At 33.3% G+C, this 27,875-nt stretch overlaps 1 protein-coding gene and 1 pseudogene across 2 annotated transcripts; both read right to left on the reverse strand.

Moving 5' to 3' along the window:
- Positions 1 to 2,285: 2,285 nt before the first annotated feature.
- LOC21410772 lies at positions 2,286 to 3,914 on the reverse strand (annotated as a pseudogene).
- Positions 3,915 to 11,451: 7,537 nt separating this feature from the next.
- Positions 11,452 to 16,160, reverse strand: LOC21385228. Of its 2 annotated transcripts, none has more exons than XM_010088471.2 (5): positions 15,703 to 16,160; positions 14,018 to 14,449; positions 13,295 to 13,387; positions 12,348 to 12,487; positions 11,452 to 12,042 (listed from the first exon to the last, which is right to left on the reverse strand). In XM_010088471.2, exons 1-5 carry the CDS (start codon positions 16,096 to 16,098, stop codon positions 11,601 to 11,603), a joined length of 1,503 nt encoding a protein of 500 aa, XP_010086773.1. In that variant the 5' UTR covers positions 16,099 to 16,160; the 3' UTR covers positions 11,452 to 11,600. The 2 variants fall into 2 exon arrangements, with proteins under 2 accessions (XP_010086773.1, XP_024029675.1); XM_024173907.1 differs by lacking the exon at positions 15,703 to 16,160 and adding an exon at positions 15,062 to 15,135.
- Between the last annotated feature and the right edge of the window lie 11,715 nt (positions 16,161 to 27,875).

The following is a 27,875-nucleotide window of genomic DNA, read 5'->3' on the forward strand; positions in this document are numbered from 1 at the left end:
AGTTCGGTAGACATTTCAACATAGTCAAATTGGCACAAACGGAGGTCACCATTGCGTTCGGCATGTCGAAACGAGTCAGGATATGGTCTCAGATCTTCGATCGAACATCGGGAACCTCAAGAACTGAGACTCACTGGAATCTAGCCACCGGCAGCGGCGGCGGTGGTTGCCGGAGCATATTTTCGTGGCGGACTTGGGTTCTACCCCTACTAAATCAACCATTCTAAGTTCAATGGTGCAGTCAATTTCACCAAATTCTGCCTCTATCTACTCCGATCAAACCCAAAAATGTCGGTAAAATCTGGTGACTTGGTTCTCGATTCTCTGGCAATGGAACCTCAAACTTGGCTGAGGGCTTTTGTTACGCACTTCTTTTTGAGTGTTTTGACACCAAAATCATGACGATCCAATGATTGGATCATCGGAACTACCCTCCACCCAAACGGTGGCAACGGCGAGCTCCGATCTTCGGCAAACGGCGACGGATTTGGGCGGCTGAAGGCTGCTTCTTGCTCTACGTCGTCCTCTGAGTCCAATGCCATTGGTGGTGTCAAAATTGGAGGCCAGAATAGTGCACAACGGAGAGGAGACGCGGCGGCCGAAATGGGCGGCTGGCGCTCTGACGAGAATCGACAGGTGAGATGGCACGAGTTTTGTTCGTCTCGTTGAGTTGAGTCCATAGGGACTAGAATCACTCCGATCGGAGGTCATGCGGTATGTCAACGAGTCTAGTTCATCGAGAGCTTTCTAATGGTGTGGGTGGTGTCGCAAAACGACACCGGAATCTCAAGGGTGGTAGGTGGCCAGCGTGGAGAGAGAGAGAGTAAACATGAGAGAGAGAGAGAGAGTAGGAGAGAAAAAGGAGAAAAAGGAAAAAAAAAAAAAGGAAAATAGGTTTGGACTTTCTATACAAATTTGATAATTAGACTTCAAAGTTCAATTTGAATAGAGTATGAAATTACTTATTATTTTTATTCTGAAAAATTAGTTACCAACACTTAAAAATATTCAAAGGACAGTAGTCTCAATTTCAAAAGAATCATTTTTAAAGGAAAATTGTCTGTTACATGATAATTATAACTAAAAATCTTTCACTAATATTAAATTAATTAACACTAATCATCAATTTAATTAATTAATCTCAATTAATTTAACCAGATGTTACACTTAAAGAAGACAAAAAAAGAGTGAATTAAAGCGCAAAAAGCAAAAATAAAAAATAAAAATGTAATAAACGTTTTTTTTTTTTCACATACACAATACTAGATATTTTGTTAGTACTAGAAAAATCGTTAGTTCTATCATCATTTGCTGCATATATATACCGTTAAGAAAGCGGGTGTTACGTTAGATAAGTACTAAATTTGTTGTTTTGTTGGAAATCATCCCACGGAAGTAGAATCTCATAGGGATTACCCCTGTGGTGTTCATTTTGAGTTATAAAAAGGTGGGGAAAAAAACCTTCTGATTTCTTATAAGTCTCAGACTCCTCCAATTACTACTAATTAACTAGTATATAAATAAGGAATTTGGGTTTATTTAGACTACCTAAGTGCATTTTTCAGAGAGCAATTGTTCATTTACTTTAGCAGTTGGAAGGAAACAGAGGGTTTAAAAATTCTTGAATTGTGCCCACAAACAATGATTTGTGAGAAGGAGAATAATATAGAAAGACAGAGTCTTCTATAGAAAAGCTCTGTTTCAAGCGTTGTTTCCATTTTTAAAAGGATAAGTATTAGATTTAATATATTGTTTATAGTAACTTGAGTTCGTATGTAATTGGTAAATAATAAAAAAAAAAATTTGAATTCCGCTACACCAACCGATTTATTTTTTCTTCCTCTCCTCCGTTGCTTTCTGCCGTTCTTCATAGAAATCAATATCAGAAGATTAATGAACAAGCTTACGCAAGGAGATTTTTAGATTCCGACTTTTGTGAACTTATTTTGTAAATTTAATTCAACTTTTTATTAATTTTGTGATTTTTGTAGATTTTTTAAGTATTCAAATGAGAAAACCGATGGTAGTACAGTAAACTATGAATGGTTATCAAAGTAGATTTTAATCATTTTCAAATTTTTTCCACCCAGTATTCTTCTCCAAAATAGATCAGGGAAACAATTAAGATTTGCGTACGTTTATGCTAAAAATGTATTCCAAATATTTAGAACATGAAAGCTAGTAAATGGCTGTTCATTCTTACCATTCAAAGATTCATATCTTTGCACATGTACAGATATAATTAGTACATATTATTTAATAAAAAAATCATGCATATATATATATATGAAATGACCCAAACAACTCATATTTTTATAGAACGTGTTTATTACAAACCACATTAAGACTCCGAGACTTCTCCAGTACTTTTACATAAACTCAAGGAATACAATAAACATCTCTTAAAAGAGATTATTGAAACTTATTTGCTAACAAGGTCTTACATCTTAATCAAGTGCATTTCATAGACATCTTGCATCTTTCCACTCTTAATGTTTATTTTTCATTACTACAACATCAGGACACAGAAAAACAAACTTATGCCTTTGCGATATCAATGGTAGCCTTTCCATCGTGGGCCTTCCTGTAAAAGTACCTACAGTAGTCCGAGTACAAAATTGGCTTGTAAATCGGTTTCTCTCCGGTATTAGCGAGAACTTCAGGCAACGGAGCGATGATATCTTCTGGCCTTGGGTTGATGAAAAGGGGAACTGAAATCCTGTCGCTGTTTCCGTTAGCCACGACTCTGTGCTCAATACTTCTGTAACGTCCATTACTAAGTATTTGCACAGCATCACCTATATTAATAACGAGAGATCCTTTTACTGGTGGCACATGGACCCAACTGTCCGTAGCCTCTACCCTCACGTAAAGCCCACCAATATCATCTTGAAGGAGAATAGTAAATGCCGAGACATCAGAATGGCGACCAACTCCAACAGTGAGATCAGGGTTTGGGCACTTAGGATAGAAGTTCATGTTAACCCTCTTTGAACCTGTTACAAGTTGCTCTTTCTCACTGTCTATGTCAGTCACATCTAGCCCCTTGAGTAGCACCTTTAACAAGTTCTTCGCAACTTTTTCGCCGGCATGGATGTAAGTTAACACTTCATCCCTGAAAAATTAATATATATGTATAGATAAGTATATATGGTCAAATATATGAATAAGTAGGTATTATGTAATGGGAAATAACTTGTTATATATACAGAGGACTTGTGGTCATGGTAATCTGTAAGAGATAGAACTGATAATGTGTATTTACATGTAAGTATGAGAATATTAATTAAAAATAAATAGCTAGATTTCGACTAGTCTTACTTGCAAGAAGAAGGCCAGACAGCAGCTGCCTCTTCCTCGGAAACATAGAAGAGACTGAGGTAATCTTTCCATTCTAGAGCCTTCTCAACCGTAGGAATAAAGCTGGTGGTGTATCGGGCATTGTTGGACACGGTATTCTCTTTGGAATACTTGTTCTTCTCCTCAGCGGACAAGTCAAAGAAGCGATATGTCGCCTTTTTAACGTTGTCAAGCACTTCCAGGGGGATGTCATGGTTGATGATCTGAAAGAAACCCCATTTCTCCGAAGCGTCGCAAATCGCCTCGCCTACTTTGGGGTCGTCCCAGTTGGACACGTCGATGATCGGAATAGACTCTCCGACCAAGACCTTACTCATCGTCCTCTCTTCCACGGGCTGGATATACTGATGGGGTTGTGATGCCAGTTTCTGAGAGACCCTTCACTCCATTGCCTTTGTTTATCACCCACTCAGTTACAGAATCGTTATCCCATTGTGCGGCACTGGTTTTCGTAGGGGCCATTCCTAGGATCGCTAAAAAGGACTGTTTATTACAACAAAAATATGTGATCAAGCTGGCTTTCTAGCTTGAAGAGAGGTAAGATCAAAAGTTGCTTGGTGTGCTTTGCAAGCGATGCAATTGCTGGTATTTATAGTTGTTTGATCGCTTATATTATATTGCAAGTCTCTACTATTCAAATTAATAAGGTAAAATATTCTAGGTCTCGTTCGTTTTGCTGATTCGAGTTTAGAATTTGAGTTGAGATGTGATTATATGTGAGAGGTTTTTACTATAGCAAAAAAGTTAGATGTGATTGTTTGTGAGAGCTTTTTACTGTAGCAAAACTCAAATTCTAAACTCGAATCAGCAAAACGAACATGCCTCTAGTCAATGTTGTAGAGAATATTTTAGGCCCCGTTCACTTCGCTGATTTAAATTTAGAATTTGAGTTTTTCTACAGTAAAAAGCTCTCACAAACAATCACATCTAACTTTTTTGCTACAGTAAAAAGCTCTCACATAAAATCACATCTCAACTCGAATTCTAAACTCGAATCAACGAAGTGAACGAGGTCTACATTTGTGCTAGCTCAGCATAGTTCACAGAGAAACTATTATGATCTTGCATGTGATCCTCGAAATATGTGCGTAGTTGCTAGCTGTTTACATCAAATTCATGATATTTAATTTTTCGCCGGTCATATTTAGTGGTATTTAAATTGATATTTAATTTCATTAGCATCCCTCGTTGATGGTATATTATTCCCTTTATTATTTCTAGTAATATTTTGCTGCATAAAAAGTCTTCTGCATGTTACCTTTCTTTATTTGTTCTAACGTCTCCAGGTTGGTACTAAATTAAAAAAAAAATGTTTCTTTTGTCGTATCATCGCATAATTAACTCCGAAGACTTTTCTTTGTATTGTAAGATAATCATAAGACTGAATATTACATAGTTAAATCCCACCTTCACAGTCCATATGCAACGGATTAACGTTGGTGAAGGCACGTGCTCCAAAATTCCCACCTAAATCTTTCTTCTTCTTCTTCTTTTGCATTTTATTTATCTAAACTTTTTTTCTTTTTCATATTCTCCCACTCAAAAATTGTTTTATAATATCCGTATTTTACTTTTGCATTTTAAAAATCTGTAATTGCAATTGCACTCTTGTTCTATTTCTCTCTTTTACGGATAAATTTACTCATTCCAATTTCCTGTGATAAACAACTGCCATATATACTCTTAAGGCATTTAAACTTTCAATTATATCAACATTGTGCGGATAACAATATAGACAAATTTAGGAGTACTCCCCAACCTAATTATTACTCGACCGACCCTGTTTGATTTAATCTTAGTTTTAGATTCAGCATATTATGCATAAGGTTCTCTAATATATAATACAATTTTTTTGTGGGTCTATACAGTGCATTGTTATATTAATAATCGTATTTAAAAATTTACAAAGGGAAAAAATAGTTTAAAAAAAATCGTATCTAAAAATTTGAAATGATTGCTATCTTTTATATAATTTATCTCAAGTCTTATACATGTGTATGATTATTTATTTACGTATATATTATTTTATCTTGAGAAAATGTGTAGACGACAAACCAATCCCTAACCTCGCTGATGTACTGAAAAAATACCCCTTGTGTTATTCGAAATATCACCTTTGCCCCTTTCATTGTTGAAATGTTTAAAGTGCCACTAATGTCTTTGAAAGCCATCTGTAAGGTGAAGGAGGCGATCTCTAAGGTGAAATCAATTGTGGTTACAGGCAAAGAAACACTGGAGCCAACAAGAGTTTATCGGCAGTGACAATAGGAGAAATTCAAATGAGATTCTTGCGATCCCCCAATAAGATTTCTTATTTTTTCCAAAGAAAAAATTGGTTTATAATTTTTTGAATTAAGTAATATCTAAAAATAATATTTGATACATATTATTGATAATAAGTATGTTTTGAAAAATTTCATCGGTCAAGGATGTTTTTCTCTCTCTTTTTTTTTTTTTTTCTTTTAATACAAGAAATACTTTCGATATAAAGAACATTTATAAAGGATACTTTCTACGTTTGCATTGTTAACATTTCATATAAATTAAACGGGGTGTATTTAAGTTATTTTCCCTTGTTTATTTTATTCTTTGTGCCCACTGAATTGCAATCCTGGGTGCGACCCAGCCAACTAGTTTTATTTTTCTGCAAGTATTTCGAAGAAGACCGTTCTTAGTAATTATATATTGATTTATTTAAATAGTAAGACCTTTACTTGTGGTCAGTACAACTGATTCAAACTCATTTCAATATATATATATATATATATATATATATTTGGTGGGGTAGAAGTTCAATATTTCAATTGAAGTATGCTTTTGACTGGGCGTCGCAAGGGATGAAAACTGAGGAAACAACAACGTAACTTCGAAGAAGACGATTCTTAGTAATTAATTATTAGTATATAGTATTAGTATAACGACGTTGGCAATAGACATTGGATAAGTGTGCACGAAATATTGCTCGTACTTGACTTGTTGACCGTCTGTTATATGACGCAATAAGATAATTCTGAATAAATTCGTTTTCTAGCCGTAGATGTTGAACAAATTTGCCCCAGTGCTTCAAACGATGACAGCCTTGTTGTTTACTGATAATACTTTACTGTTTGGATTTTTTTGGTTACGATCGTTATTGATAATGTTTTCGGGTCATTGGCTAAGACAAATGTCCTGATGAAGGTGGATCATGACCAATTCCAATTTCGAATCTCCACTTACTTTTTTAATTGTTTCCAACTTTTTTTTATTGAATTGATTTTGCAATTAATTGGAGGGTATTTTTCATGCAGCGGAAGTTTAATTTAAAAAAAAAAAAATGGAAGGATAAAAATAAAAGAGATATATTAATTAATCTGTTGATTCACACAAAATATCTGAAATTAGTAACAAAATTCGTTGATTCACAGAGATTATTTGACTTTGTAGTGATCACTATGCAACATGAAAGTTAGGTCATTCTAGACCGCATCAATATAATTCAATTAGTTTAACGGAAAAAGTAGTTTTTTCTTCCCTTTTGGAGCCTGCAAAAGCCAGTTATCTGGTTACCCTTTTTTTTTTTCCACAAATGTTGAATGATCATGTTTAATATATCTATATACGTTTTTGCATATCAAGCTATTCATTTTCTAATTAAAGATTAGCTTAAGCCTGTTAGATCGCCTAAAACAAGTCAAGCACGTGATGTAGAAGGTGAAGATGTAATAAGTTCCTTGTTTAATATATATATTCAAAGTTTTGAAGACAAGCTTAAACGGTATTCTTAAGATATGTCTAGTACACCGTATTATATTTTATTACATTTTTTTATAGTATTACATTATATTGTATTATATTTCATTTTTATACACTGCTCTAGTTTGTGTCACATTAAATAATATATATATATATATTACATTACACTGTATTTGTTTAGCATCCGAATGTAATGTAATAAGTATTTAACTTTTAAAATGATAAAATTTAGTCATCAATCGTACCTTACTTAAACCCAAACTGTGGCTCGGGTTCGAATTAGGGACCGGAATCAAGAAAACATTAAAAGCTTCTAAGAAGAAATCTCAACAGTTCTGAAAGACCGCACCTGCCCCAGCTAAACCATTCCTTTTAGCAACCTCATTCGTGTTAACTTTAATCCAAGCTGACGGAGGAGCCCTCCAAACTATAGAATAAATCTTAGGAGCTTTCCTAGGCACAACCTCAAGACCAAAAGCTTTGACAACAATAAGCTCTTGAAGGGAGTTTCTCATAACACCAATCTTTAGCCTACCAACCTCAACCACCGCTTGCTTAATCGTCATCCAAAGAAAATAGAAACTAGGAACCACACCATAAAAAATAATCCTATTTCTCAAAGACAAGCATAATCACTTCTAACCAAATGCGCTCTACCCTTTACTCCAAGCCAACCTATTGGCCATAATAATAGTCCATATCTCAGCTTCTATAGCAAGGCACTGTCTAAAGAAAACATTTAAAGCTTCTAAGAAGAAACCTCAACAGTTCTAAAAGACCACACCTGCCCCAGCTAAACCATTCATCTTAGCAACCTCATTCGTGTTAACTTTAATCCAAGCTGACGGAGGAGCCCTCCAAACTACAGAATAGATCTTAGGAGCTTTCCTAGGCACAACCTCAAGAGCAAATGCTTTGACAGCAATAAGCTCTTGAAAGGAGTTTCTCATAACACCAATCTTTAGCCTACCAACCTCAACCAGCGCTTGCTTAATCGTCATCCAAAGAAAACAGAAACTAGGTACCACACCATAAAAAATAACCATGTTTCTCAAAGACAAACATAATCACGTCTAACCAAATGCGCTCCACCCTTTACTCCAAGCCAACCTATTGGCCATAATAATAGTCCATATCTCAGCTTCTATAGCAAGGCACTGTCTAAAGAAAACATTTAAAGCTTCTAAGAAGAAACCTCAACAGTTCTGAAAGACCGCACATGCCCCAGCTAAACCATTCCTCTTAGCAACCCCATTCGTGTTAACTTTAATTCAAGCTGGCGGAGGAGCCCTCCAAACTACATAATAGATCTTATGAGTTTTCCTAGGCACAACCTCAAGATCAAAAGCTTTGACAGCAAGAAGCTCTTAAAGGGAGTTTCTCATAACACTAATCTTTAGCCTACCAATCTCAACCACCACTTGCTTAATCGTCATCCAAAGAAAACATAAACTAGGAACCACACCATAAAAAATAACCATGTTTCTCAAAGACAAGCATAATCACTTCTAATCAAATGCGCTCCACCCTTCACTCCAAGGCCAAGCCAACCTATTGGCCATAATAATAGTCCGTATCTCAACTTTTATAGCAAGGTACTGTCATTTCAACATGCTTTTTAATTCCTCTACCATTATTCAAAGGAAAAAAGGATCCTTTAAGATCCAAAGAAATAAGACCACCATCATTGATCATATTCATAAACTCAGAACAAGAGACTCTATTAGGCACATTACCTCCTTTCTTCTCATGAGCACCAAACACGGCATTAAAATCCCCTAGGGCAAAAAAAGGCCTATTGGAAGCACAAACCTACAAATTATCACTCCAAAGGATTCTCCTTTCACGAACAAAAACACTAGCATAAACACAACAAACTCTCAGACCCCCAACATCAAAAGTCACCTGTTGACAAGAATTCTTAACCAAAACCAGCTCCGCAAAATCTTTTTTAGACCAAACCACCCAAAGATTCCAAATCGTGCCCTCCCTAATATTGGTAAACCGAGGAACAAGGCTCAACCTACTCCAAAAGGCAGCAGAGATAGAACAAATATCCACCATAGGCTCAGACAAAATCAAAACATCCGGCTTATGTTGAAAACATAGCTCTGATAAAAAAATCTCGAGTAGGGAGATTACCAATATCCCCCGAATGTTCCAATACAAAATCTTCATTTTAGTTTAAGAGGGGTTTTAACAGCCCTCTTGGGTCTTTCTATTTTAGTCCCTTTTTTCCCTTCCCTTTGGTTAAACCCAGCTGAGCATTCTCATCTAGTTCCGAAAGAACCTCCCACGAGACGAACGAGAGACAAAATTAACCTCATTCTAAGCATTACAAGGAAGTTCTCCTTGCCTCACCACTGCTTTCATAACAGGATTCCCCACCGATGTCGAAACACTCTCCTATTAAAATCATGCAAAACATCGGCATGTAGCTATCGAAACGCTCTACTCTCGTGTCTAGTTCAAATTGATGTTTTCAACATATATGTAAATACAAATTCTAATTTTATTCTCTATTCAAATTTAAACTTTAACATTAGTTCAAACTGCAGTTTTAACCCTACAATTTAAATGAAAAAGGTTCAAAACTTTACATTGTATCAAAAGCGGTAATATAAAAAGGCAACTACTTCGTAAGATCCATATGATTTTTCAAGAAAATATAAAAAGTAATATTTGAAATAAGTTTGATAAAAAAAAAGGTTCTTCACAAAATTAACATTGAAGTTTTTCCTTGAGAAAAAATTACGTAAACCTCCCCAAAGTGTTTCTTCAATATATTTTTCATATGGAAGCTGATTTATAGTGTTTCAGTATTTAAAGAGCATGCGATTAGAATAGTGGAAAGATTCTGAATTTAACCTCGGAAATATTTTACGGTCGATTCTTTGGTACGCTTAAAGTATCGGTTGACCGAGTTTTTTTAACTGTTACATCTGCTTATTTTTGGACTCTTACGTGATTTTATACAGATCTAATAGATAAAAATTTAACTTATCGGTATGTTGACGTACAGAAAAATGTCATATATTAATAAAAAAAAAAGCCTTTGATTTTATATTTCTACATCCCAACAAAAGAAAACAAAGCAGACCATCTATTTGAAAAGTTGAAAATTAAAAAACAGGAAGGTGACGTTTGATTCAAGAGTTCTGTCTGGTTTAAGATCATGATTCTTAATTATGCTACAGTATTTTTCTCTTATAAAAAATTTAAATTTTAAAAATGAGAAACATGAACTATGATTTTGAACCCTATGAACTAAACATCACTGAAAAAAGAAAAGATTTTCGTGTTTGGAAAGCGTTTAATTTACCCCAACATGGGAAACTCCAATGTTCACTTTACCAAGTTACTACCAATCGTAAAACTCTTCCAAAAAAGAAAACATAAATCTCCTACTACAAATGGAACCCATCATATCACTCTCCACTTTGTATCGAAAATACTTAACCTCCGTTCATTTCACCAATTCGAGTTTTACTACAGTAAAAAGCTCTCAGAAACAGTCACATCTAACTTTTTATTACAGTAAAAAATTCTCACATAAAGTCACATCTTAACTCAAATCAGCGAACTAAACGAGCCCTTATACTCATGGTCAAACTTCAAATTTGATGTGCTCCTCTCTAAATATATATATATATATATAATAAATATAAAACAAACAAATTGACGAGCCGTCACCCTTCTCATGTCTCTTCACTCTTCTTCCGAGATACGCTCTCTCACAAATATCATACATACAGACGGACTCTGAAAACTATAAAAGTACAAAAGACTTTAAATTTGACCTGCCAAATAACGGACTCTGACAACTATAAAATTCGATTGTAATATGTTTTAACTTACTTTATGTATACTACAATCTTATTGGCTAGTTCACGAAGAAAAATACAAAATAAGAGAGACCAACTTTGTTGACTTAATTGAACATCTATAGAAAAATGGGTTAATCCATTAGCTAGTTCACAAAGGTAGAGACGAGCTTTAGAGAGAGTATGAGAGAAGCATATTTTAGAGAGAGAAGATGGGGGATATTGATTGATGGTATGTTTTTTTACTGTGCCACTTTAGTGGCATAAATGTTAGTTTGTATTAATTTGAATGGCAGTTCTGGTTTTCTCATTCAATATACCCTATCGTGGAATTCTGCAATAGTTGTATACAATATTTAGACAAAGAATCCCCCTCATAAATTTTAAATTTTCTGAGAGAAAAGGCGTTCTATAATGGAGCTTTAGTTTCTGGTTCTGCACTAGTATTGAAGCAACTCATGTTGTTATTGCACAAATCACGTGCATTCTGTAGAGATATTCTATTACCAAGTGCAGAAATTTCCATGTTATCAAAATAGGCATAATCCTATAATCTCGTTGAGGGAAAAAAAATCTGGATTAATGTCATTCTGGACTTATATAAGGACTGTCCATAAGAGGATCATGTACAAAGACTTACAAGAAAGCAACAAATTAGCACTGATTTTTAGCAAAAAGAATTCATACATGGAGTGGATCAGACCACCTTCTCTTCAGCTCCGATTTCCATCGAACTTCCTTCAGCTTTCCATCTACTCCATAATCCCGCTCCATAACAAGGTTGATTCCTTCATCTGAGTACCATCCAACTCCGATACAAAGGATACCGTCCTTTTTAACGTCGACATAGGCAGTAACACCACAAGGAAGCCAAAGCATGGTGACATCTTGCATATCCAGCATCTCTTCCTCTCCAAAGTAGATGGGATTGTCTGGCAAGCTCCTCTTCTTTAGAGTCTCCGTGCAAAGATAGACATAAGGAGAGCCATTGGTTTCCTCCGTTACCATGTCCTCGCCAAATACTGGTGTGGCACTTACCTCGAATACCTTCCAGGACCCTGTCAGCTGTGCCGGCTGGGTTCGCTTGTGTAGAGAAAATGGTTTTGCATTGAACTCCATGTCACTGGTTGTGGTTAAGTATGAAATCAGTTTCCACCGTTAAAATAGAAAAGAGTCAAATATATAATAAGGTCTGATAAAAAGATCTTGTCTAAACTCTTCACTAGCATCAACAACCAAGCTGCTTAAGCATAGGGAAATCGCAAATAGGAGAAATGGAAATATCACCTTATGATTGTGGAATATCAATTTATACGTATAGAACAGCTGAAAATCTAATTTTTTGGTATATGACAATATGGCAATGATTGAAGAATACCCTATAAATACAGTATTTGAAACCTAAGTGGAAAAATTGCAAAAGGGTACCTTTCATGATGAATGTTGGCCGGACTGATCCACTCTTCTTCATAAACAGCAACTCTCAGTATCTGTATGTCTGAACCGCCATTACTGAATTCTATAGTGTGAACAATGCGTAGCCTCATGTGGCAACCCTTGACCAAGCACTAAGCAATAAAACATTAAAAAGCAGATAAATTAATGACCATATTCGAGGTAAAGAAAACGATAGGAAAAATAAAGTTGGGGAAAAAAACTCGATGATAAAACATCGGCATTCTAAACATGATCTTGGAATTACTTTGATGAATTTGCAAAAAAAATATTAGAATGTATGATTGATACATATGAATAAACTGGCGGAATAACTATTATCAGCGGCATATATACATACAGATATATGCTTCCCGAGGCACAAGGTCCAAGTGATTCCCGCCTTTAATCCCTCCACAGTGTGAGAGATTAAAATTGGGTTTTTCCGAAAGATTTGAAATCCCTCACCCGCTCCATTTCATCTTTCCTCTCTGACCAAACAACCATCAGTCCCAGAATCTTTACACCAATCCCTTCACCACTCTCCCTCCTCCCACTTTTCCATCCTACCACACAATCTCTAAATGTAGCTCCTTAAAGAAGATCCTCTGTGTTGAAAAGATCCACAATTTTCTAAGAAGACATTATTACTTTTAGCTTCAGCAGCTTGTCTATGAGGACTGATTATAATGAAAATGACAAGCAGGAAATATAGAACTTTCATATTATCCAATATTCATACTCCAAGAATTCAGTTATGATCATCACATGGAATATCCACAATGTCACAATCAGGCTAGCGACAATTTTTCTCTGATAAAAGACCGTATAAATACATGATACTCGTAACAAACAGATCCAGTTTGAACACCACAACCACCTTGAATAATCATCTGGTATACAACCTTCTAAAATATCCAGTCCATGCCATAAAGACTTACTTGTTCAAATTTGAAAGTCGGTGAGACGTAATACTTTGAATCATCAATATCACCAACAGGAATATCAACAGGACCCCTGGAATATGATCCATCCTGCAAATTAATCAATTAGATAAATCATTAAGCTTTTGTATCCAATAAAACATACAAAACAGAACTGGTTAATTATTTAGACTTATCACACCTCCATGTATTCTTCACCTAGATATCCTTATTACAGGAAAAATCAATTAATCACCTACTATATTTTGTATATCATCTTGTAACAGAGAAGTTTGATCAGATTTAACAATTAACATCGATTGCAGTAAAACATGTTCAAGCTATTGTAGTACACAGAAAGCGAAAAGAGATAAGTTATTTGTATTTGTTGTTTGGGACTACAAAATGAGAAGGAACCTCAAGCTTCATGAGAAGCATAATGTGATGAGAACAAGGAAATACCCGTTAATACAATAGAACCTGCAAAACTCCTTAAAAAAATAAAAAAATAAAAAAATAAAAGAAAGAAAGAGGGTGAGGGGCTGCAAATCTGGTATTAAATCCTTGAAAAATAGTCCCTTCATGCTAAATCAGCAATATTTCATTAAAAACAAGAGATCACTATGCCTTTCCCATGCAGCAACAAAATCTCAAGGTCCACAACTAGTAGTAAACAATGCCACCACTTGTTTAGTAATCTTCAACTAGTCATTGAAGTAGGACAAGGCGGTTAAATTATACCTCAAAATAAACTAGGCCGGTTTCATTTTCCATGATGTCTTCTTCCATTACATCACTTCTCTCAAAGTCAAAAGAATCAAATTTTGGCAACTCCTTATATTTTTCAGTTCCTTCAATCACTGCCTTCGCAGAAAGGGATGCATCTCCATCTTTAATTCTATTGTCGTCTCCACTTTGTTGTCGCATCTCACCATAAGGATTCAAAGTCACCCAATTTATCTTCCTTTGTATTTGTGATGTCTTCCCTCCAGAAGATGGTGGAACGACTTCAATGTGGGAACATGTGTAGCAGTCATATAGATTTTCGTTCTTGTTTCCAATTTCAACTGGCTCCATTTCTGCAGTGATGGGTGAAAACACTGCTCCTACCCCCTTCCATATCCCACTAACACTGCTAGCAAAGGTATTCCATGCTGGTTTTATTACAGGTTCCTGAGAGGAAAAGGATCCTTATCGTTTAAATATTTAGTATGTGAAGAGAAGACTAGAACATGTAGAACTGAAAATACAACCAAAACTCACATCAGCCTCGGCATCATTTCATTTTCAACAGCAAGACATAAACACATGAACAAGTGGCTAAAAATACATCTAACTATCGTAAATTTCATAACAGTGTTCCTCCACCAAGGCTTAGTTTGGGATTGTTTTGATTCTAAAAGTTCTATTTTTCCTTATAGCAAAATGAGAAGTAGAAAACAAAAGTTAAAACTCCTAGCTCCTCCAAATAACTGTACAAGTGCATTGGTGTCTATGCAACGAACTTATGGACACTGTTACCAAGCACGCTACTTGCATCATGTTATGTGCGAAGGACTTTTGAAACCTTCAAAAGCAATAACAAACTGACCCTAACTACCAAATACAACTTCTAGGCTGGAGAACAAAAAAAAAAGAAAAAATAATAATAATCCAAAACCCGTAGCGCATTTATAGTATTCTCAAGCCCACCGTAAGCTTCAAACTATGATTTCAATGCTTTAAAAATAATGAAACCATCACATTTTTCAGTAACATTTTCAACTTTGCCAATTAGCTAATTACCCTGTTCATATTTCCATATTTCGAGACTCATTTTCCACACTACTGCAGCGTCCAAATGAAGAATATTCCAACGCCCGTCTACAAAGCAGATATATATGCATAAATACAACCAAAATGAATAAAGTTAAGTATAACAAAAAATCATAGCAACTGCAGCATTGTTTCTCCAATTCCACTAACTATGTTTATAGAACAGTTTAAACTCCATGAACTAACAAATATATCCTACTTGCTAGAACAGAGAGAGGGGGGGGGAGGGAATTCTAAGGCCCAACTTGAATCTTCTAATACCTGCAAAAATACCAAAGGCATGTACAGATTTCCATAATTTGGAAAGCAAACAAACATTTCACTTTTTAAACACGTGTTCAAGTTCCCCAACTAGCCGATTTTCCAGTTCATATCATATACTTTGAGCCTGTAACTTTCGAAAATTCCCAAAATCCGGGGAAAGCAAGAAAACATCCCACTTTCATAAGACATGTTCACGTTTCACAATTTGCCTAATTTCCCATTTCTTGTTTCTCATTTTTCACACTGTCCCAGAAACCAAAATGAATAACATTTCAACACCCATTAAGCTAAAAACGACATACAACACGCATAACCAAAGAAAAAAAAAATAAAAAAAAGGAAATTACCTGAGTTTGGAGAACGGTCTCAACCTCCATAAGCATGGCGCCAGAGACCATGACGACATCTCGGCCATCGTTACTTCTCTTCTTCTTCTTCTTCTTTAAAACTCTCTGTCTTCTCAAATCATTTCTTCTGTCTTTGGCCTTCGCAGCGAGCTCGTTGTCGACGCTCCAGACGTTTTCCTTCTTTCCCTTCACTGCTTCGAATGGCCGTCGTCCTTCCGGTTTGTACTTCTGGTGCTGAGAAACGACGACGTTTCTGGGTTTTGGATTTGGGAAATTGGAGACGAAGGAGAGAGACTGGAAGAGCTTCTGCGTGGCGGAGAAGGAGGAGGAGGAGGAGGAAAGACAGCACTGAAACCCTAATTGATGGTGGAGCAGACGGAGGGACGGTGAGGACATTGTTGGTATTTCCTGTTGTTTTTGTATGGGGGATAACTGAGAGACCAATCGAGTTATATAGACGAAACGACAACAAAATGGATTGGAATAGGTGGTTGTGGCAGTTAAAGTATACTGTGCCTTATAAATGGGCCGGATTGCTCTCATCTGGCCCAGAAATGTAGCGGATGGAGAGAAATGTTGTGCTTATTTGGAACCGTTTTTAAAAACGGTTTTTACGTCTTTTAAAAAGTAAAAAATAAAAATAAAAATAAAATCACGTTTATTTAGAGGATGTTTGGTAGATGAATTCGTTTCCTGATTCGAATCATGATTCATAGTTCGTTATAATATTTTCTCTCATAAAAAATTCACGTAAATCAAAAATGGTTCAAATCACATGATTTGAATCCTCCAACCAAACGTCATCTTAGTAAATATTTTAAAAATATAAATAAAAATAAAAATAGTAAAAATGATTTTTATGAATGAATAAGAAAATAATTGAAAGTTGTTTTTATTTTTTTTATTTTTTAATACTTATTAATAATATTATAATATATTAATTAATAAATATGATTTTACTTTTTTATTATATTCAAAACAATCTCTCAAAAAACCAATCAAATGTAATTTCAAAATCAATCTCAGGATAATTTTTAAAATAATCTCATTTTACCTTTTATTAAAAACAAAATCATTTTAAAACTAATTACACGTTGTTGTTTTTTTTTTTTTTTTGTTTCTTGCTATTCTCCTCTTTCTAATTTAGCTGATGTGTGGGGCACCAGTTGATCTTATTAGACCATCTCAATTCTCTTTCCATCTCTCTTGATTATGTTTTTCTAAGCTTTAAAAGCGAGAGCACAGAAAATTGTAGATTAAAAATTCAAATGGGCACGCCCAAGTCTGTGCAACTTATCATCTGTAGGGAGGATTGCAATGGATCACACTTATATTAATTGTGCAATTAAAAATTCAATCTAATAGCTCTCTAAATCCACGCTCGGAAACAGTCATTACAACTTCAATTGTAGATTTTACCCTGTACACCAATATAAAAGCGATTCTGCGGCATTTGTTATTGGAGTAATCAGAGGTGGACCAAGAAGAGAAGATTGAGCAAAAATTTAAAATTCTACATAGAGCTTCAGCAAAACTGTATGAGCTCTGAGAAAAAGTAGGATAAGTAGCCTATCAGACCAGACCCATCTCATAAGAGAAATTAAGTCATATATCATATCTGAGGAGAAAGAAAACAATACCTTTAAAAGTGCTTGGGTTAGGATTGATACACCATACTTTTAATTATTAACCTTTTTAGCTAAATAACTATACTAATAAAAATAAATTAATTAAAAAATATGAATAAAAATACTGACTAATGCAAATTCTGTAATTTTCGAAGTGTCCCCCCTTTAGTTTTCAAGTATCAAACCTTTGCTTTCATGGGCGCGACTTGGGCTATTGCTAACCCATGGGCCGAAACCATTGAGTCTAAGACGACAAGTCGTGGGTCAAGTCGAGTGGAAGAACGTGAAAGGGAGTTCATTCCTGCACTTTGCCATTCCATTGTACATATTAAATAGAAACAACAACGGAAATAGTAGAAAATATACCTATGAAAAGTTTAAGGAAGTATATAAGTCAAATTTTAGTTATAGAAATTAATAGGCCATAACTTGTTAAGTTATGGTTCATAACCATATAAATTATGGATAAATTTATCAAGTTATAGTTCATAGTCAGACAAATTATGAACAAAAACCGTGATTTATAGATAATAACTTGTCAAATTATGATTCATAACTAGACAAGTTATGGACAAAAACAGTAATTTAGCCTATTTATTAACTTATGCAAAGTATTAGCCTATTAATTTTAATTCATCTCAAATCTTGGCATATTTTCTTCTTTCTCCTTAGAAACAATTAGAGAATTTACCACTTTAAATACCTGAGTTATTAAAAATATTTTTTAAAAAGAATTATATCCCTTAATTAATTTTAATTTAAAAGATATAAATATATAAGTTAATATTATGAGGTAACAATAAAAAGAGATTTCATTTTAAGATATAGTTTTAAAAACTGTCCTATTAAATATGCTCACGTTGCTTAAAAAGAAGACCGGCTTTTTTATGTTTCTCAAATGAAATATAAACAAGTGCATGCTGTTTTTTCTTATACATTCACTCAACCTTTAATACATGGGGCTCCACCATAGTTTATTATGTAGACGTTAGGCACTAGATTCACATGTTTGTGCCCCAGTTGATAGTTCAATTCAAAATGGTCTTTTCCTATGACCAACTTTATAACTTTAACGAAAGTGGGTTGAATAGGCTTTAAGTTTTTAGTTTTGAAATTGCATTAATATTTAATTGATGCTTTAGATAAGTAAATAGTTAGTACATGAATCTATCTTAAGAACGTGGGAAAATTGATTGCCTTTTTGTTGAAATAAATTTATCGAGTGAGGCTACTCTAAACTTTAATCCCAGCTAAAAATATTTGGAATAATCAAACCTTCAAGCCAAGGTTTAACCCATTGACCTGAAAAACAAAAATCTCAAAATAATTTGTAATTTAGACATGAAAATTTTTATGTTTAAGATAATACTACATATGACAATTCTATTGTACGATATAAAATAATATTTGACTAGTGTTATAAGTTCTGAACAGTTAAATTGCATTAGAATCATATATAACAAAAGAAATATGTAAATTTAAGATAATTGTTTGAAAATTTAATAATCTGAAACTGTACAGTATGGTGAATTTTTATACTCTTGACTTAAAAAACTCATGTTTTATTCCTAAAAAAATAAAATCTCAAGTTTTATATATAGTGGAAAGGAAAAATATGGGTCCATTAAAACCAATACAGTGTCACCTGTCAAACTTTGACAGCTCAAAAAAGTTAGTGATCTCAATGATCCTTTTCATGACCCAAAAGATGTTTGGCCTGAAACCTAAAAGATGCCTCCCACAACCTTTTTCTTCCCTTTACTTTTGATCCATAATTGGATTAAGTGGAACAGAATTTTAAGGACTCGTTTGGTACAGTTACCTCATCTCATCCTCTTTAATTAAATATGGGTTTTGTTGTTGCCTCAAAAGGGAAACAGCTTTTTTCTCGTCTTTCATCCATGCCGAAAGGACCATTAGTTTTTTGGTCTTGTTCACTTCGCTGATTCGAGTTTAGAATTTGAGTTGAGATGTGATTTTATGTGAGAGTTTTTTACTGTAGTAAAAAAGTTAGATGTTATTGTTTGTGAAAGCTTTTTATTGTAAAAAAACTTGAATTCTAAACTCGAATCAGCAAAGTGAACGGCCGTCTCTCATGGGAAAATACCTCCAACTACTCTCATTACCCTTGTTACATTGCAGAAGAGAAAGAAAACTAGTTTATTTCTCCCTAAGGCAAAAAAAAAAAAGTTGCGTTACTTTCAAATTTAGCTCCCAAAAAATAATAGTTGTCAAAACTCCCTTTGAGCTTTGTCATATGTTTCAATTTTAGTGCTTTCATCCACAAGGCACAAATTTTTTAATAGTTTTAATTATATTTGAGTCACCGTACTACTTAATAAATAACAATAAAATAAGACAATAAGACGGTGGAGGTGCGGAGTTATAAGAAGATGTCACTTAAATTTTAGGATTAGGACTAAGAACAACGTGCAAATCTACTTTGATTAAATTTACTATGTTACGCTTTACCATACAATCACATGTCACAAGCATGATTAAAAAGTACAATTTATTATAAATTAAGGGTAAATTTTGTGTCATTTTGAGACCCGTAATTTAACTTGTATAGTGTGATTCACTACACTGCATTCACAGCTAGTTACAGCTAGATCCCAACTTCTGCGGAAGGGCATGGATTAAAGAAAAACGTACAATATTGAGGTGAAGTTTCTTTCTTGCCTTTTATTTTATTTTTTTTTAGTTCACTTGAATTACTACAAAAAGAAATAAAAAAATGCTAGATTCTATGATTATTAACTTTGGAAGCACATGGATTTAGCAGAATTTAATTCTAAAATCGCTGAGGTTGGTTGTACTAAAGAAATATGCATAGTAATATCCAATGAATTAGGCTCACGGCATGCATGTTGTTAAGCAAGATTCAATGCCAACACATCATAGTTTTCGGTGTTTACAATTACAAGGGAACATTAATGTGTTTTTTAATCCTCATCACCTTGAAGATAACACCCAGGTATGGCTGCATTCGTTATACAATTAATAAACTAAACTATTTTGTTCACCTATGAAACCATAATTAGCATTTCTAAGTAGTTTTCAGTTATATTCTTATTATATTATAAATTATAATTCCACAACTATTCTTTTTCTTTTTATAATTAAAGTATACACATCATATGAACACATGGATATTTGTGTCCCACATTAACCTTTTCTTCTCTCTCTTAAATCGGCAAGCAAGGGTCTGTATAAAATAGAATTGCACACAATAATCAAAGGGTAAGGAAATATATATATATATATATATATATTCATATTTGTTATAAACACTGAAATGAAAGACTTATCACTCGCAAATTTAATTTTGACCAATTCAAACCGCATCAGAAGAGTTTTTCGATTTATGCTCGACAGCATAGTTATGAGAAAACAAATGTTTATAGTTCTTATAGGAAAAGTAAATTTTTTTTACTACAATAAAAAGTTATCACATAAAGTCACATCTCAACTCGAATTAAAAACTCGAATCAGCGAACTAAACAGACCTTAAATCTTCCAAGTTCCAAGAAAAAGAATTAAAAAAAAAAGAAAAAAAAAACTTCTTTTGATAGAGAAATGTAAGCTTTTATAACAGCATGCTAAATTTTAAGATGAGTTAATTAGGGTAATTTGTAGGATTTAGTCATCTTGGATTAGACCTACGTTCCAATAAGATTGATTTAATATGTCACACACCCTTAGACTTTAAAATTTATTTTATAAGAAAAAAATAACATTACATTTATCATCCAAAACTAAACACAGCAAAATGATGTTTATCTACACAATCTGAGATAAGTTTTTTACTTTTTTTTTTTTTTTTGAAACTAAGATTTTTACATTTAAGTAAACATAAAAATACTAACTTTCTGATAATTATATGGCCTCTTACCATTTTTCCCGTAATATAGATCTTAAAAATTATCGCATACCAAATACCCGTAAATAAATTGGATATATGTTTATAATTTTTTTGTTGTTTGGGTCCTTTTGTCTAGATTCTACGGATGATTGATTTTGCTGCCAACAAATGCATAAGATTGCTTTAAATTTCTTACCAAGTCAAAGTGGTTGTTAGTTAGATATGGAAGCATTATATGTAGAAAAATATGGTATCAATTAAGTATCTCAAACAATCGCTTATATTTTACTCAAAAAAAAAAGAAAAAGAAAAAAAATCCCTTCAAAAAATAAGTATGTCAAGGAAAATTTATTTTTGAATTCGTATTACCTACTGAACTTTGACTAGTCATTTTAGCATTAACATACTTGTACACTTCAATTTGTAGAATAGCTTATCTAATTATTCTCAATCTTAATTCATGGAGAAATATTTTAGTGGTTTTTTTTTTTTTTTTTTTTTTTTTTTTTTTTTTTTTTTTTTTGCTGAGTAACTCTTTTACTACACAAGGAAATCATTTTTAGGCATTGGAATATTGGATTGGAAATTTTTACCAAGTGCATTTTGGTAGAGCAAAGGTTGTGAGGTACTTTGTAGGTTTGGTCGTAGTAATGTTGTCCTCTTGCCAAATTCCCAAACTAAATTTCACCAACCAACGGGCATGCCTGGTTGTAAAGAAAATTGTATACGCTGTCATATCTTCCTTTTATCTAACAATATGTCAAACAAAAACAAAAACAAAAAACAAGAGCTAAACCATCTTATATATATTATTTTGCCTTTCTCAATATTTGGCATCTTTGTTACCATGTTCTGTCCATCTGATTACATTAACCAAACAGTAAATTCATTTGTAATTCCCTCTTTGATAGTCCTGCTTTTACAGCACAACCAGATAGTAATCTGTACAGAATATAGTAATCACAGGTCCTTCCTTATCTAGATGACATCCACCATTGACGAGTCGAGCCATGTCAAGCACCCACTCACGCGGAATTGTCGTGGTCTTGCAAGAGACACAACAATTTAGGACCTCACATGACTTTATGTAAGATTATAATCCGAATATATTATTTTAAAAAAAAAAAACTAAAATTGATAATGGTAGAGTGAATATTTTGCGAAGAAGACTACGGGCTTGTTTAGTTTGTTGATTCGAGTTAAAATGTAATTTTATGTAAGTACTTTTTACTGTAGTCAAAAGTTAGATGTGACTGTTTCTGAGAGCTTTTTATTGTAGCAAAATTCGAATTCTAAACTCGAATCGGTGAAATAAAAGATGCCTACAAATATAAATAGATCATGCTAATTCCACGTCGATCAGCACATTTGACCGATGTGGAAGGGTTTTCACATCCGTTGCCCTCTCTAACTGACGTGATAAGTGGCGAAAAACAAAGGTTTACTAGCTTTTGGAAAGGGAAATCTAAACAATTTCAGATTAAAAGTTCGGATATTACGTGTATATCTTTTGATTGCTTCCTGTGAACTCCAACGACATACCATTTGCAAACCACACACACAAGCACACATATAGAGATATATAAATACTTGTGTACAAAGACGAAAGTAATGATAGATTCCGTTTTTTTGTTTTTTGGAACGATTTGAAATTTTACTCGGTTTTTTTTTATAGAAGACCTGAGCAAATTTGATGCCTCCATTTTGTTTTGTAACTTGCAATACTTCCAATCATTACGCCATAAGAAAAAAATACAGACTTTTCAAGATTACTCAATAAATTTTTCATCCCGAAATGCCTATGAATCTGTTGGTAATAAAATTAAGAATATTAATAGGATAAGAAGTCTGTGCAAGTCCTCCTAAATGAATTATGAATAATGAATTAGTTAGAAAATGCAGTGATTTATACATAATTAATTAGAGGGAAACCACGTAAGTATTAAATATATAATGCCGTTACTCTTATCCTTGATTTTTTAAAAACATTTACTGTGATTAATTTTCAATTTATTTGGCAGAGAGAATTATCTTACAACAAAAGTATAGAATTTAACTTTAGGGTTCGTTTGGTTGGAGGATTCAAATCATGTGATTCGAACCATTTTCGATTTACGTGTATTTTTTGTGAGAGAAAATACTGTAGCGAACTACGAATCATGATTCGAATCAGGGAACGAATCATTCTCCCAAACGCCCCCTTACACTATTTAGTCTAGTGGCATCAGAGTTTACGTGAGGTGCGATTTTTATAATGAGAGTTGATAGACTTCATTCCGTCTTATATTTTTTTTTTAAAAAAAGGATAACTATACAAAAAATTTATAATTTACTGGAAAAACAACATCTTTCCTTTGTCATTGTTTTATATTAATAAATGGAAAGAAAAAAAAAAAAAAAAAAAGGAGAAAAAGTGAGACCCTTTTGAGAAAAATAGTTGCAAGCTAGCTTCACACCACTTCACCTCTACTTAAAATTAGGCCTTGGTAGAGGGACAACTCTGTTGGAGACCCATGCGTGTGGACCATGACGCAAAATTGGAGGCATTAGTAAGAAAGGAGCAAAGTACAAAAATGATTTTAGAAAGTAGGGTCCCTTTTTATTTATTTATTTTTTCTTAAATGAACTCACCCATCACCACGCCATATGGTCCAATGTTTGCTACACACCATGTGACCTTTTCTCATCTTTTTTCTCCATGGTGTTTACATTGTCTTTGCCAACTTTATGCCTAAAATTCTTTTTCTTTTTGTGAAAAATGTAGGAAAAAGTGTCCCTAACCTAACGACTTTTGCATTATTTAAGCCTAAAATCGATTTTATGAGTTTCAATGGTTCATCAGTCATAAAAAGGTCAAGAATGAACCTATCTATAAAAATCATATGTGTATCCCTTTATCCTCCAGGTGTTTTTTTCGCATAATTGTTTATCGGTCATTAAAGATCGAGAATTAACTTATCTGAAAAAGTTTTGTAGTAAGAAGCAATACTCACAAATTACAAAATTTTGTAATATGAGAAATTGAGTTTCCATTACTTTTTATTTTTCATATTAACTTGGCTTCATGATTCACTGGAATTTCACTTTTTCAATGATATTCCTTTTATAAAAGCTACCAATCACTTAAATAGACGGCTAATTTTATCGTTTTAATAAGCTTTGGGAAACACGACTTTTTTTTTGTTTTGAACTCATAATCTTATTGAACCATTTTCAATAAAATAAAAAGTTATGTAATGCAAATATATTAATGTTACGCGAAAACACATGTCCGAGTGTTCTAAACACAATCAATTTGCGAAAACCCGATATTGGAAAACCTTATCGGTCGATTTTTCATTTATTTGGAAGTAGTGGTGGAATTTTGAGCCGGCGGGCTGCCTGAAGCCTGAACTTTTTTGGATTCGGATGGGCAGGCCCATATGCCGGCCCGTTCAAGGTGGAAATTTGGGCTCGGGCAGCTCAAATTTTGAGACCATGCTGGAGCCCACCGCCGTGTAGGTGTCGTCGACCGCCGTCCGCCGGAGTTGTTTTTAAATTTTTTCGTTCATGCCCGACTCGCCCAAATTGCCCGCCCCGAAAATGTTATTTGCTATAAATTAGGGCATTCCAAAAATCAAACTCGGGACCTCTCGCACCCAAAGCGAGAATCATACCACTAGACCCAATGCCCATATTTGTTATTTAAATTTTTAACTTATTAATTAAGGTAAACACAAAATTCTTTAATAGAAAGAGCAAATTTCTATTTTAGTAGTTTAATATTTCAGTTTTCACATTCTTAACCCTTTTTTATAATCAATTACATGATAAAAGGATTCCTCAAAAAAAAACAATATACACAAGGAAAGAAACACATTACCATCACGTTTTTATTATTTTTTATTTTTAAAAAGTGTTGTTTCTATATAATGCCGGTTTTGTTCTTATAGATACTCGTGTTTTTTTACTCTATATCACTTTTCTTTCTATCTTTATCTATTTTTCTGTTCACAATCTCTCTTCATCCTCCTAATTATCCTCTTTTTTCTTCCACTTTCTTCACTCTCTTTGTGACTCTATATCAAAGTAACTTTCTACTTGCATACCAAAGTAAATTAATAATTTATCAAAAGTCACTCAATGATTGGTTTAAAAACTTCATCGTTATTTGATGATCTCTATTTTAAAAGCCCAGTCACTTAATGTTGAAGCCTTGGTTTGCATTAAGGATTGGGATCGAGCCGATCAACGTCTATAAGATACAATTTCACCGGCAAGCCAATAATGGATCGATGAATTTAATCGATTAACATTTAATTTTGAAGACGATCCTTCAACTTCAAATTAAATTGTAAATTTATAATTTGTAAATATGTATTTACCTTTGACATTGTATTTGTAATTGTATAACTTTGTAAGTTTGTAAAATTTGTAATTCGTCACAATATGATTGCACTCTTTTTTCCTTGCCAAGTTTTTATCCCAATTGGGTTTTTCTTGGTAAGGTTTTTAATGAGATAATCATGAATTATAAATTTAAAAATTAATAAAGAAATAAAATTTTTATATAGTTCATGTATTCATTTCAAATTTTAAATTGTAATATATATATATATATATAAATTTTAACACAAAATAACTTAATATTAAAAAAAAGTTTAAATAATTCGGGCAATTCGGGCGGGCTCGGGCCGCCTAATACAAGCCCGCGGCCCATTCAATGTGAAATTCGGGCTCGGGCGGGCGCCCCGAATTTCTCGGGCGGCTCGGGCTCGGGCAAAAATTTCGGCTTTTCGGGCGGTCGCGGACAGCCCGTCCAAAGTTCCAACGCTATTTGGAAGAGTGAAAATCAAGAAAATTTCATAATATACCCCAGAAAATGTATGGAGCTAGCAACTGGACCAAATCAACATATATAAATAAGTTCCAATAACATGTAATTTAATTATTCTTATAATTAATACAATTATTATCTTTTATTTGTGTCGCTATATAATCGAAATTGCATTCTTAAATTACGATGAATCTTTACAAAATAATTTTAAGGTTATCCATTGTTTTAACCATTTTCAACGTCTCCAAAATATGCAAGTTATCAATATCCGAATAAATCTCATCCGTTAGTAAACCAAAAGATATAATATATAAATGTGAGTCCACGCTTAAGATTGAGGTCCATCCATATATTGGTTAATTCCTTATATTTGAATGAATTTAAAGAGAATAATAATAATCGAGAAAATAAATAGAGGATTCAAGAGAGAGATAGATAAGAATAAGAACTCAATAATAAAAAAACGAAAAAATCAATATTCATTAACCATTCAAAAATTCTATAGATGAAATTACAGTCATTGAGATATTTACAAAAGTCTATAACTAATAATGTAAACTAAAACCAAAGTATTGAAATTATCCTACAAGATAAATATAATCCTAATTTAAAATTTAAACTATTAAAACTATAGTATATTATGACAGGTAACGTTATAAAATTAAATAATATCGTTGTTCCATATTAAAAACATTCATGTCAACATATATGGAGAGCTCTTTTAACAACACAACTAATATAGAGATTGCAATTTTACCCGTTACTTTATTTATTCGTAGACCCGCATTAAATGGGGTGGGAAAATCCGCTTTAAACGGATCCGAGTTGTAAGAGGTTAAAATCTTAACTCGTCATGAGTCGCATGGCGGAAATAGATTTAGAGGTCACTGACCCTATTATTTGTTTATTTGCTCCGTTTAATTATATCATATTTTTAAAATAGATATATTATGTATAATATGCTATAATATATACTTTCAAGAATCTAATACATATGAAAATTTAAAACTCTTTTTTTTATTACCTTAATGCTTTGTATGGTTGTACTGTTTAATTAATTAATTATTTATTTTATATTGAAAATAATTAATTAGATAAATGAGGTACTTCTAGTATCCCGAACTCGAGACGGAGAAATCCATCCCGAACTCGTTAACTCATACGAGTTTATGAGACAAGTACACTTTAGGGCTTGTTCGGTTGCATTTTTGAGTTATAGTGGTTGTTCTTTTGCAACGAAATTTAGAAAAAGTTTGAACTCGAGTTACAACTATATTCAAGTTCATATTTTTTTGTAAAATTTGAGTTTGAACTCGAGTTTGGGGCTAAACTCGAGTTCAAGTTTTTCCTTCAACTCGAACTCAAGTTAATGAACAATATTTTTTTTATTCTTAAAAATGCAATAATTTTTTTCGTTTTAATTCTGATTGAGATGATTTTTTTCCTGTGCATTCACAAAGAAAATACGAATAAAACTCCACCCATATACTCTATAAAAATTTTTCATCACCATTGAGTTTTTATTAAAATACTATCTAAATACAAATTTAAGTTTTGACCCACCAAAACACAAACTCAAAAAGATTCTCAATTCAAATCATAACTCAAATGTGCACATCTAAACACAAACTCAAGTTACAATTTTAACTCAAGTTATAACTTAAACTTACTTAAGATCATCACTCAAGTCATCCTAACTCAAAAATGTAAAAGAACAACCCCATAGTGATTTGAGTGTAGATTTTAAGTTGAATTTGAGTTATAATTTGAAGTTGTAATTTGAGTTTGTATTTGGATGTGCGCATTTGAGTTATGATTTGAATTGAGAATCTATTTGAGTGGGTCAAAACTTAAAATTGTATTT

This window comes from Morus notabilis, unplaced genomic scaffold (genome assembly GCF_000414095.1).
Source record: "Morus notabilis unplaced genomic scaffold, ASM41409v2 Scaffold105, whole genome shotgun sequence".
NCBI classification, from domain to species: Eukaryota; Viridiplantae; Streptophyta; class Magnoliopsida; order Rosales; family Moraceae; genus Morus; species Morus notabilis.

Excerpts from the sequence above, each read along its gene's own strand:
- LOC21385228 (XM_010088471.2), bottom strand. The coding sequence starts at position 16,098 with ATGTCCTCACCGTCCCTCCGTCTGCTCCACCATCAATTAGGGTTTCAG. Across the intron at positions 13,388-14,017 it reads CCGGCCTAGTTTATTTTGAG|GATGGATCATATTCCAGGGG; the intron begins GTATAATTTAAC and ends ATTAATTTGCAG. Across the intron at positions 12,488-13,294 it reads CGACTTTCAAATTTGAACAA|TGCTTGGTCAAGGGTTGCCA; the intron begins GTAAGTCTTTAT and ends TTTATTGCTTAG.